The sequence below is a fragment of the Panthera leo genome, chromosome D1, assembly GCF_018350215.1.
Source record: "Panthera leo isolate Ple1 chromosome D1, P.leo_Ple1_pat1.1, whole genome shotgun sequence".
NCBI classification, from domain to species: Eukaryota; Metazoa; Chordata; class Mammalia; order Carnivora; family Felidae; genus Panthera; species Panthera leo.
Window position 1 is genome coordinate 56,878,902 of NC_056688.1, and position 12,262 is coordinate 56,891,163.

At 41.2% G+C, this 12,262-nt stretch overlaps 1 protein-coding gene across 3 annotated transcripts in view; it reads left to right on the forward strand.

Annotated features, from left to right (window-relative positions):
- XRRA1 (X-ray radiation resistance associated 1) overlaps positions 1 to 12,262 on the forward strand; it is a 62,024-nt gene that overhangs the window by 25,460 nt on the left and 24,302 nt on the right. For all 3 annotated transcript variants that reach the window (XM_042905076.1, XM_042905077.1, XM_042905078.1), the window contains 2 exons: positions 9,549 to 9,677; positions 10,399 to 10,616. In XM_042905076.1, the coding sequence (XP_042761010.1) occupies positions 9,549 to 9,677; positions 10,399 to 10,616 (347 nt within the window). The remainder of the gene's footprint in view (positions 1 to 9,548; positions 9,678 to 10,398; positions 10,617 to 12,262) is intronic.

Sequence of the window (12,262 nt, forward strand, 5' to 3'; positions counted from 1 at the left end):
ACACACATAGAAGCAGAGTCAATGGCAAAATGAACCTCCATTTACCCATCACCCAGCAATTATTGTCTGACAGTTCTGAGGTCATAGCCAATCATGTTTCACCTATATCCGCACCACACCCAACCTTAGATTATTCTTAAGAAAAATCTCAAATGTATCCAGCCATAAATGAATATAGCAGATTCATGTAGTTTCATCTGTAAATAATCCAGTGTACAGTTCTAAAAGATAAGGACTCTTGAAAAAAACCAATCAGAGTACCTTTATTACACCTAAATATTAGCAATAATAAATGGAGGGAATTGGTTACATAGGTGGTGGAAGGGCTGGAAGAGCACAATGGAGAAGAGGGGTATGGAAAGAGCAAAAAGGAAGAAGGTTGATACTCAAGAGATCAGAAGCTGTTCACACTGCTGGACTGGGGCCTACAAGCCTATCCCTGCTGCTGGGCTTTAACTTTTTTTTCAATGTTTATTTATTTTTGAGAGAGAGAGAGGGAATATGAGTGGGGGAAGGGGCAGAGAGAGAGAGAGAGAGAGAGAGACACAGAATCCAAAGCAGGCTCAAGGCTCTGTGCTGTCAGCACAGAGCCCAACATGACCTGAGCTGAAGTCGGGCACTTAACCGACTGAGCCACCCAGGCGCCCCATCCTTGCTGCTGGGCTTTTAGGTCTAAAAGTTGTAAAAGTGCTATAGTTGTAGATCCGCAGCAGATGTGCTGCCTCAGTCAGGGCTGGAACCTCTGCCAGCACAGATGCTGCTGTTAGAACAGCAGTTAGCAGTGCTGTTGTACTGCTGCCACCAGCAAGCTGTCAGGAACCAAATAAGATAGTTGCTGTTCCACCTGTTTTGGTCTTCCAGTCTCACCAATCCCTCCCTTGGCAGTATCTCACTGGAAGCCAGTTGGGAAGGTGACCTGGGAAGCGTAGTTTAAGGGTGGCTCTGGCCCCTTACAATACATAGCAGAACACAGAGGAAAGGAATAAAGGTTAAGAACAAATAGGCAGATGACTGGTGTCACCCACCCCTTGGAAACCCAACATCTACTCTCCTCCTTCTCTCCAAATTTAATTTTCATATAACAGTAGCAACCACAGTATACCTTCAGCTTACATGAAGGAATTTTTTTCCTCTTAGGACACTTTTACCCTCTTCTATAAAAGGATGAGACATAGTTCCATCACTCACCATATCCATCTCTGGATGATATTACTCTGTCTTCTAAAGCAGTCACAGTGCCACCTGAATATTTTATAACCTAAAAACTAAGCTGCAGAGTCATTTACCACTAGCAATTTATACACATGCACACATACACACGTACGCACACATGCACGTGCACACATGCACACACACAGCAAGCTAAAAAGAAAATATACACATTTGCTATAATGTTCTTTTCTTAATTGGTCAGGAGACCATAGTACATATTTATGAATCCTTATTCCATCACCTATTTAATGTCCCCTTCTTCCTTATCCAGCATCTTGGCTGTTTGGACTCTTTAACTGGTATAGTATCCCAAACATTCATTCCTGAAGGATCAAAGTTATTAATGCTTTTTTATTGGGTTGTAGTCTTCTATTAATGCTTTTTAAAATTGTGGTGACATACACATAACATAAAATTTACCATCCTAACCATTTTCAAATGTGCAGTGGTGTTCACTTAAGTATGTTCACATCATTGTCCTATCCCCACCACCATCTGTCTTCAAAACTCTTTTCATCTTGCAGAAATTCCATTTACTTTGACTAATGGAGAGGACACTTCCAAGAGGAACACCTTGTAACTCCCTGTATTCTAATCATATTCTGTCCTCATGGTATAACAGCGATCATACCTACTTTTGATAATCAGTATCAATCACTCAGCCAATACAGTAAATTCCTTGTTTCCTGCCTGTTGGTTTAGTGGAATGAGGAACCCAAGTGGCCCTCAGCAATCTCAGCTTTTAGTTAAGAGAAACTGTTCTTTGTGTCCCTGTAAAAGCATTCCTCCCTAGGCAACTAAGATTCTACTTGCAGGAATGGAGGCAACAATTCTGGAAGTGGATAACTGTAAGAGGATCTGTTCTCATTTCCTTCCATTAATTGCTAGATCCTATGTTCTAGTTATGAAAAAAAAATAGCATCATTATTGGTTGCTGGTTTATATGATACCCCTTCCTGTAAGTCAGAGTGCCCACTTCACAGGGGGTGGTCTCCTAGCTGGTGTGATCAATGAGTTGTTAAAAAAAAACAAACCTATTTTACCTTTTAGATCAGCTACTTCTACATCATGAGGTACATGGTAAAAAAGTGAATTACATGTTTACAAGCTCATTATTGTACTCATTTGCTATCAAATGTGTTCCATGGTTAGAAGCAATTGTATGTGAGGCACCAGGATAATGAATAAGACATTCTGTATTATCATCAGATGGTGATGCTGGAAGAATATTGTGGTTAGGGAATGCAAATCCATGTCCAAAGTACGTATTTATTCCAGTAAACAAAACAAATTACTGCTCCTTTTGTGAAGGAAGGTGCCCACAGTCATCTTCCCACTAGATGGCTGGCTAATTCTTTCAGAAATGGTGCCATGTTAGGGGCTTAACATTGGCTTCTGCTGTCGGCATTTTAGGTACTCAGCAGGGATGATGACCAGATCTGCTTTGGTGAGGGGATGTGTGTAGCCTCCATGCCTGTGCTAAGGGCATTTTGCAAGTACTAGGGTATCCAAGGAGAGAGACCCAACTGACTTTGTGAAATGGGTCATCTTGTCCACTTGATCATTGAGTCTCCTCTGAGTGGATCATCTTTGGGAAACATTCACATGGGATGCAAATAATCCTTGAACTCTCTGTCCATTCTGAGAGGTCCATTCACATAATTGCCCCTTAGACCTCTCTGTCAGCAGTTTCACAGTATTTTTTCCAAGCTTTGACTATTCAGCTAAACCATCAGCCACTGCCCATGAATCAGCATAAACCAAGCAAATATATTGCCGTAAGTTTTACCTTTTGGGAGGGTTCCTCTTCCCCTGTCTTTCAGAGACACCCTCCTGTAAAGTTGTAATACTGCAATAGTCTTTCTTTAGTGTCAGAATGTCATGCACAATCATTTGTAAACCCAGCTGGGGGCTCTCTCCTACATTAACTGCTCATAGACTCTTAGTTGTGGGTTGATGGAGAGGTAATAGTACAGCAGGAGTAGGCATCATTGGAACCAAAGCCATATTCATTCACGCAATTTTTCCAGACTTGCTTGAGCCAGATCTCACATATTACTTCACTTGATGAGGGAATTCTGTGACACATTCAGTTCATGATGAGCCACTCAGGTCACATGGCCACTCAGTGTTCCTGTGACCAGGTGTTCAGTCTTTACCAACATGGGGCAGTAAGGCAGAAACTGTTTTTCAAAAGGAAAATAGTTGTTCACAGAATCGGCATAACTTTGCTCAAAAATGATTCTGCAATTGACACCTATAAAAGGCTCCATTCATAGGCCACGTAACTTCTCATCCAAACCAGGATATATTTGAGAGGGAAAAGGAACACTATTAATTATTTTGGGATAACAGGTGAAAACTCAAACTGTCCTTGAAAACCAGGATGTAACCCTGTACTGTATAGCACACCTTTTTGCCTTAGACACTTAGAGCATAGTTGGACCTATCGAGTCATATTGCCCAATGCCTTTGGCCAAGGACCTAATGCCCAGAAAACGATTCATGCAGTTGGACCTGTTGCAGAGCCTTGTTTTGCTCTGAGCCTCACACAAAACTGGCATCCTCATGGGATACTCAGTAAGGGTTAGATTGGCACAGATGTTTTATGCATTGCTTCCAAAGTCCAAAAAGGTCAACAAAGCTTTGTGCCTTTTTCATAAGTAACAGGTGGTGCAAGGTGAAGGATTATGTCTTTCACGTTGGAGGTATATCCCAACATGTTCCAGATACCTGGACAACAAGAAAATTAATGAAGGTAGTAGTTCCTTGAATTGGAGGTGGGGGTTCCCTCCATCCTTTGACACACATGCATCTTACCAAATCATCTAGAATATTTGCAACTTACTGCCCATCAGGTCCAATCAACATGATGTTTTGTGGAATACCAAAATAGATTGGTGGTAGATGTAATAGATTATGGTAAACATAAAGAGTTGATGTTGCCCTGGGAGAAGAGGACAAAGATGTACTGTTATCCCAGTCAGACAAAAGCAGACTGTTTCTGGTAGTTCTTGTTGTTTGGTAAGGAGAAGGCAATATTTGATAGGTCCTTAGCTAAATCCCAAGCACCAGGGGCTGTGTTGATGTGCTACAGTAAGAAGAGTCCACATGTGGAACAGCAGCTAAAATTGGAGTCACCACTTGATTAAGCCTGCAGTAAGCTATAGTCATTCTTCAAGACCTGTCTTCTACACAAGACAAACAAGTTTAACAGGAATATCATAAGACTCAGTATCCTTTTACCTTTCTTGTCTTTAGTGATGACAGTAATCTCTGTAGTTACCTCAGGGATGGGGAATAACTTTAGGTTTACTGTTCTAGAAGCAAAATTCCTCAGGCTTCAATCTGTCCCTGCCTTGTATAATAGCTCTCACTTTGTTGGTCAGTAAACAAATGTGGTTATTCTGTTGGTTGCTTAGTATGTCTATTCTAATTATACATTCAAAAAATAACTATATATTCAGGAACTGGGGAGATAACCACGATGTAAGTTGATGACTTCACTGGGTTCATTCACAGGCTAAATTTCCATTCTTCCACCTGACCTTTGTAATCCCCTACTTTGAATGATAGACCACCATGCCTTTCATATCCCCAGATATTAGCACCAATTTGCAGATATTGTCTGGTAATCCTTGAAAGGCCTAGTTTAGGACTGTCAGAATTTTCTGCAGTGTTGACAGTGTTCTATATCTGCATTGTTCAATATGGTAGCCACTAGTCATGTTGAGCACTTGAAATGTGATCATTGTGACTGAAAAACTGAATTTTTACTTTTATTTAAGTCTAATTAGTTTTAATTTAAAGGTAAATAATCAGGAAACTATGAGACGCCATGACCTCTGGGCAACTCAAATAATTTTTTTCTTACCAACTCTAGACTTTTTTTATATATATAATTCATGCTTAATTATTTGAAGCTAGTCTTCAGTCTCTGCAAGGACCACACTGTTTCTAGTTCACACTTCCTCCTAGGATTTAGTCCTTCAATGTCCTAATTTAAGGTAGGGGCAGTTTATCAGGGCTTCCCTTCTGTGGCATACCCTGGAATCTAATTTTTGGCCTCTAGACTAGCATAGTTGTTAGAATCTCTGCTCAGCATCTCAACCTCTCTGCCACTTCTGGAGTCAGCAGATAGCCCTAGGGAAAAAGAGACCCCAAATTTTACAAGATCCCCTTTGAGTTTCCTTCTTTTTCCAAATCCCAGCCCCCTAAATTTTCACAGGTTGTTAGTTCCCACATGCCTTAAAGAAATTTATTTTGTTTTTTTTTAAGTAGGCTCCATGTTCAACATGGGGCTTGAACTCACAACCCTGAGATCAAGAGTCACATGCTCTACTAACTGAGCCAGCCAGACATTCCAATTGTTTTTAATATATATATTTTGTCTGGATTTTCTAGTTCATACTCAAGGGATAGTTGGCCTACATGAGTTAGTCTGCGATACCATAAACCTTTCCATTTATTTTGGCCAGATGCCTAGGAACACTCAGTATGAAACCATTTTAAACTAAACTAAACTAGCTGGATATTCTCTGAACCACTCTGATGATACAAATTTGGGCTGTAATTTTGCAAGAGGACCAGTCTGCCCTCCCCCTTCCTTTCTTTTCACCCCAAGGCAGTTTTCTTCTAGCTGTGGGATGAGGGGCATGGGTTTAGTGCTAGTTCCCTCTCTCCTGAGGATATATCTCTTTAGGATCCTACATTCGTGTAGGGGGTCTCCAATTACATGCCCCACCTTCTGTTTCGACAAGATCAGCAAGTGTCCTCAAGGCAAACATGGCTTCTTGTGCTTGGTTTCTGTCTCGACTTTTATATTTTGGTACTACTACTTTACTGTCTTCACATCTCTTATGTGTTTTTAAATGATGAATCTTTTGGGGCGCCTGGGTGGCTCAGGAGGTTAAGCAACCAACTTTGGCTCAGGTCATGATCTTGCAGTTTATGAGTTCGAGCCCCGCATCGGGCTCTGTGCCTGGAGCCTGTTTGGAGCCTGCTTCAGATTCTATGTCTCCCTCTCTCTCTGCCCTTCCCCCTTCATGCTGTCTTTGTCTATCTCTTTCTCTCTCTCTTAAAGAATAAACAAACATTTAAAAATTAAAAAAAAAAAAATGAATCTTTTTATGTTTTATTCATCATTTTAGTTGTTTTCAGTGGGAAGCCTTGTTGCATACAGTAAGGCAAGTCTCCACCACTATGTCCTTCTATTTCTTTATAAGATGGGTAAAATAAATGCACTCCTACTTACATCAGGATATCAATTGAAATAATTGTGCTTTGAAAGCTATGAGGCTCCAAACAAGTATTACTGTTATTTTCTTCCCATTTGTCTTCCCACACTCAAAATGCTCTTTGGATTCCTCTTCTGCCAGCCTCTTAAATGTTGATCGTCCCCAGTTTTCTACTCTCAACCCACTGTTTTTATTAATCTTTATAATCTTGATAGTTTCATCCCTTCCAAGTCTTCTTTATTTCTCTACTTCACATCCATCTTCTGAGCTATGAGCCCATGTCTTTTACTTATTATATCAAAGTCATCATGCATATGCCCATGCCAAGATCTCCTCCCGTGTCCCTGGCCTCAGTGATGGGCACTGCTCTCCATCAGCAGTGCAGTTGTCTGAGTGAGAAACGTGGGCATCAGCCTGAGTTCTTCCCTCCCTCACATCCACTCAGTCTCCAGATGCTGTGAATTGTACTTTCTAAATGTTTCTCAAACTTGGCCATTTCTGTTGTCCTCCTGTTCAGTCTCACTGCAGCAAATCAGCACAGCCCATGCTACTTGGGATACAGCTAAGGATCTGTCAAATGTTTCTTTCTCTTGATCACCTCCCAACACACCCACCTTACCATCAGCCAGAGGGATGTTCCTAAAATGCACATCTGATTCGATCACTGCTCTACTTGAAGTCCTTCAGCAGCTTCCCAGTGTTCTAAAGATAAACTCCATTAACATTGATCACAAGGCTTTTCATGACCTGACTCTGCTTCTCCATCCTCCTTTCTCTTGACTTTTTTCCATTTCACCATATACCTCATTTATTTTGGACTATTTGTGTCTCCATTTCTGGATAGATCACACTTTATCTCTGTCTGGGTGAGTTAGGGGGATATCTGACCTACTTGTATCATTAGCCTGTCCTATTACATGTTTTGATTGACATCTGAGACTTTGGCTCTCCCATTAAGCCTGTTCCTTTTACCCCTTGGACCATACGTGTCATCTCTCTCAGGCTTGACCAGCACGGGGCAGAGGGGGATGGTTACCTCCTTTTTTCTAAGCACTGTTTTCCTAAAAATGCCTAAAAGAACACCAGATCTTTAGCAGCCACATCATAAGTCCTCTTTTACACAAGCGAGTTGTGAAGCCATGTCTCTCTCATCCTGGGTTGCACTGTGGGTTTTCTGTATCACAGGAGCTGATCTGACATTTTAATGGGCATTACAACTTGCTAAATTTCATCTGTTTTACTGCAGCTCTTAGTCCAGTCTGTTCTGCAATATTTTTGGCTTAATCAGAAGTCTTACAATGTAAAGTAAAAGAAATCCTCTTTCATCATGTAGATAGGGGAACTGACCAGGACCAGATATGCTGGACACCAGGTAGAAGTCACCCAGCAAGCAAAGCAGCAGCAGCACCAGAGCCACAGCCTAGGGCTGCTGGTCCCCATTCCCATGCTTCCTTAATATGGCACACAAATTCCCATTCCTGAATCCAATCACTGGGGCATACTCTTAGCTTCTAAAAAAATTAAGTCAAATCTGTTGTATTTTAAATGGTATTAAATTCCTTTTGGCAAGAGAAGGTATAATAAAAATAGCACCACTCTGAACAGCTGGAAACTTCAGCTTCTCCATACTGATAGACTCCTGCCACTTCAAAGAGCTCTTCTACCAAAACTGCCATGAGAAGGACTCCATTGGAGAGCCTGACACTTTCCTCTGCAGCCTCGCTTCTTGTCCTCCTTACCCACCTACTGACTGCCCCCCTATTTTAAGACATCAGTATTAGAGACAAAATTAGGCTTTTCTATGTTATAATTAGGGTACAGCTTTTAAAAGGCAAAACACGATAACTTGTCACAAAAGACAGGACAGAGCTACCTCCTTCATTATGGAATTTAAGAGGAATTTTTCGAAGGCTTATTTTTTAGCTGTTTCACATCTCACTGGAGTGAAAAAGATTGGCCAATTAATTATAAATCAACAGAGCTGCTGTGCACCCTCCTATAATTGCTCTCAGGTAGAGATTAAAAATTTAGTGCATGAAAGTTGGTCTTTTCAGGAGAAGAAAAGAATCGCCTGTGACCTTCAAATACCATGAACTAAAGGCTTCTTTCATCCTTTGTTGAGTGTATTGAGTGTTTAATTTGGGTATATGGAGAGAAACGAGTTGGAGGGAGAACTGAAAACATGATTTGAGTCATCTGTGTTTGTGTACTTAAAAAGGGGCACCTGGTTGGTTCAGTTGGTAGAGCATGGAACTCTTGATCTTGGGGTTATAGGTTTGAACCCCACATTGGGTGTAGAGATTACCTAAAAATATAAAATCTTTTTTTTAAGTTGGAAAAAAATAAAAAAGAATTACATAGGTCTTATCCATCTAGAGGCACAAATGAGGCCACATTAATGGTAGTACCTAAAATGCCCTGACTTCCTGCCCTGCCTGTGTGATTCAGGATCTCAGCCCATTAAATTCCACTCTCAGGTGCTTCTGGGTCTCCTCAGAGAGTTTGAATTTAAAAAGAGACTTCTCAACTCCTTACTGATATGTGCTTTTTATTAAGTTGCTTTAGAAGAGAGCCTCACTGCAGCCAGCCTACCTTACCCCACATGGACCAAAGCTGTGGTCCATGCCAAGGGGTTTGTCTTCTGGTGATCCCATAGTTACCAATCCTTAGGGTGACACAGCATACCCAGGAGTCTGACCTGACCCAAATTTGTGCAGTATTCTTTCTTCAGAATGTTTCCCCCCAACTTGGGCATGCCTTATTCACTCTGGTATTTTCCATGAGCATTACTAGTGCACCCCATCCTGCCCCAGTCGGGTCTCACTGAGTCCATCTGTGGATGTGTGCAACCTTTCTCCATACAGAAGACTGTATGTGTGAGTAGGATTTGGGGAAGGGGTCAGTTGGGGAGCGAATTACACCTTCCAGTCCCTCTCTACAGGGACCTCTGTGGGACACTAAAGAGGGTTCCCAAGGTGGTTATATCTCTTGATTGATTTCCTGTTCTCCATCTCCATTCCTATTCCCATTCCCACTTCTTGGGGATGGTGGAGTTTGTTCCCTGCCCTTGCTCATTACCCAGGATCCTTGCACTTACAGGGAGGCATCTGTATCGTCACTGACGAACAAGAGGTACATCCTGAGGTTCCCAGTGCTGGAGACACTGATGCTGGATGACAACAAGCTCTCCAGCCCCAATTGCTTTGCCAGCCTGGCTGGGCTCAGAAGGTAAAGCCACACTCCTCTCTCTGAAGGACCCCCTACCACTGCCAACCTGGCCCACACCCTGAGTGCTGCTTTGGAATCCAAAAGACCTGAGTTGAAATCCCAGTTCCACTACTTACCTCTGCTGTGTGGTCACAGATAATCCATTTCTCCCCTCTGAGCTTTAGCTCAGCCATAAAAGTGGGGCATCAGTAGGACATTTCTGATCAAGTGACTAGATTAGAAGTGGCAAAGAGAAGGGAGGATAAAAAGAGATATCACCAGAGATAGAGTCCTGACCCCTGAGAGAGGAGACAGAAAACAAAACAAAACAAAACCAGAATCAGAAAGATAAGAATTAACTGCTATATTCTACCTATTTAAATAATGAAAATGCTGGCATTTATTTATTATTATCATTTTTTAAATGCTGGCATTTAAATGGTTAATCTTTAGATCCCTGGAAAATTTATTTTGGAGTCAGTTACCATTTACTGCATGCTACTTTGTGTAGAGCCATTTACATTGTCTAATTAAACTTCACTGGAGCCTTGAAAGTTATTAACTATCATCCCCATTTTAGAGATAGGGATATTGAGTCCAGAGAGGGTAAGTCACTGGCTCCAGGTCACACAAGGAGTAAGGGTCCAAGCCTGAGTTCATGTTCTTTCCCTAAAGTTGCTAGGTAAATGCTCCTGAGGTATCATTATTGCTGTGATTCTGTATTCACTTTCCTTAATTAAAGACTGAAGAAATTAAGCCTGGACCAAAACAGGATTTTCCGGATCCCGTACCTACAGCAGGTTCAGCTCCAAGACGGGTCAGGGGACTGGGCTAGAGGCAGGGGGAGTCCCCAGAAAGTGCCCCAATCCATGCTGCAGCCCAAGTCGTGGATGTTTGAGGCCTCAGATGAACAACCGGATTATACTGTACTGCCCATGAAAAAGGATGTTGACCGGACAGGTGAGTGGTGCCCCTTATTCCAGAGACTCTAGCCCCATGGTGGGAATAAGCTTCCAACAGTTTATTTTGAAAATCTGTGACTCCTTGAGGAGCTGCTGCACTGAAGCTGCTGGGCCTGGGGAGATGGAGGTATCCCATGAGTTATTTCAATGGCTTCCTAACTGATTCTCCATTAAGGTGTTTTTAAAATCCAATTAAAAGTAAATTTTTAAAAATCTCAAATAACAAGGGGCACCTGGGTGGCTCAGTTGGCTAAGCGTCCAACTCTTGATTTCAGCTCAGGTCATTATCTCAGGGTTGTGAGATCAAGCCCTGCATCAGCACAGAGCCTGCTTAAGATTCTCTCTCTCCCCCTCTCTCTGCCCCTCCCCTGCTTGCTTGCATGCACACATGCATTCTCTCTCTCTGAAATAAAATTTTAAAAAATCTCAAATAACAAGAAACTCTGAAGTTAGGCTTTCCAGAGATGGCTAATTCTGGGGTACATTGATGTTCTCAAGAGATTCAGGTTCTTTCCATCCTCTTTGCTGCCATCCTTGGCCTGCTTGTTTATCTTTGTAGGTTGATTCCAATTGAGGTCTAAAGATCACTACCACAGGGCCAAGAATCATGTCCAAATGGCAACACTAGAGGCAGAAAAGAAAAGGAATGTCACCTTATATTATAAACCAAAATCTCTTTAATGTATGAGTATATTTCTGGATTATATATTCTGTTCTATTGATCTATTACTGTGCCAATACCACAGTGGGTTTTTTAAATATTTATTTTAAATTGAGAAGTAACCAACATAAAGTAAAAATATAGAAATACTGTATAGATCTTGAATTTTACGTGTATATCTCCTTTTAACCACCACCCATATTACAATATAGAGCATTTCCAGCATCCCATTTTGACTTCTGTCACCAAAGATAGGTTTGGCTTGATTTGAAATTTATGAATATGGAATTATACAGCATGTGCTCTTTGTGTCTGATTTATTTCACTCAACATTATGTCTGTCAGATTCATTCATGTTGTTGCATATATTGGTCGTTCACTATTTTTCATTTCTCATATTTTTTCCAAGTTATTTACCCTTTTTACTGTTAATAGACATTTTGGTTATTTTGAGTTTGAGGCTATTATGGATAAAGCTACTATAACTTTTATATCTTTTGGTAGGCTTAAGCACCCATTGTCTGTTGAGTATATACCCAGGAATGGAATTCAAAAGTATGTTTAACATTATTTAGTACTTCTAAGTATTTTTCCAATGCAGTTGTACCAGTTTTAATCCCCATATTAATGTAAGAGAATTTCACTTCCAGTTACTCCATATCCACACAAATACTTGGTAATGTCAGTCTTTTTAATTCTACCTATTTGGGGTAGGTAGGTAGTAGTTTCTTATTGTGGCTTTAATTTGCATTATTTAATGATTTTTCTTTTAAAGACAGTGAGTGAGCTTGAGCAAGGTAAAAGGGCAGAGAGAGAGAGAGAGAGAGAGAGAGAGAATCTTAAGCAGGCTCCATACTCAGCATGGAGACCAACGTGGGGATTGATCCTGTGACCCTGGGATCATGACATGAGCTGGAACTGACTGAGCAACCCAGGCACCCCAACAAGTTCTGTTTTAATTCTTGGTGTTTTCAATGTCCACC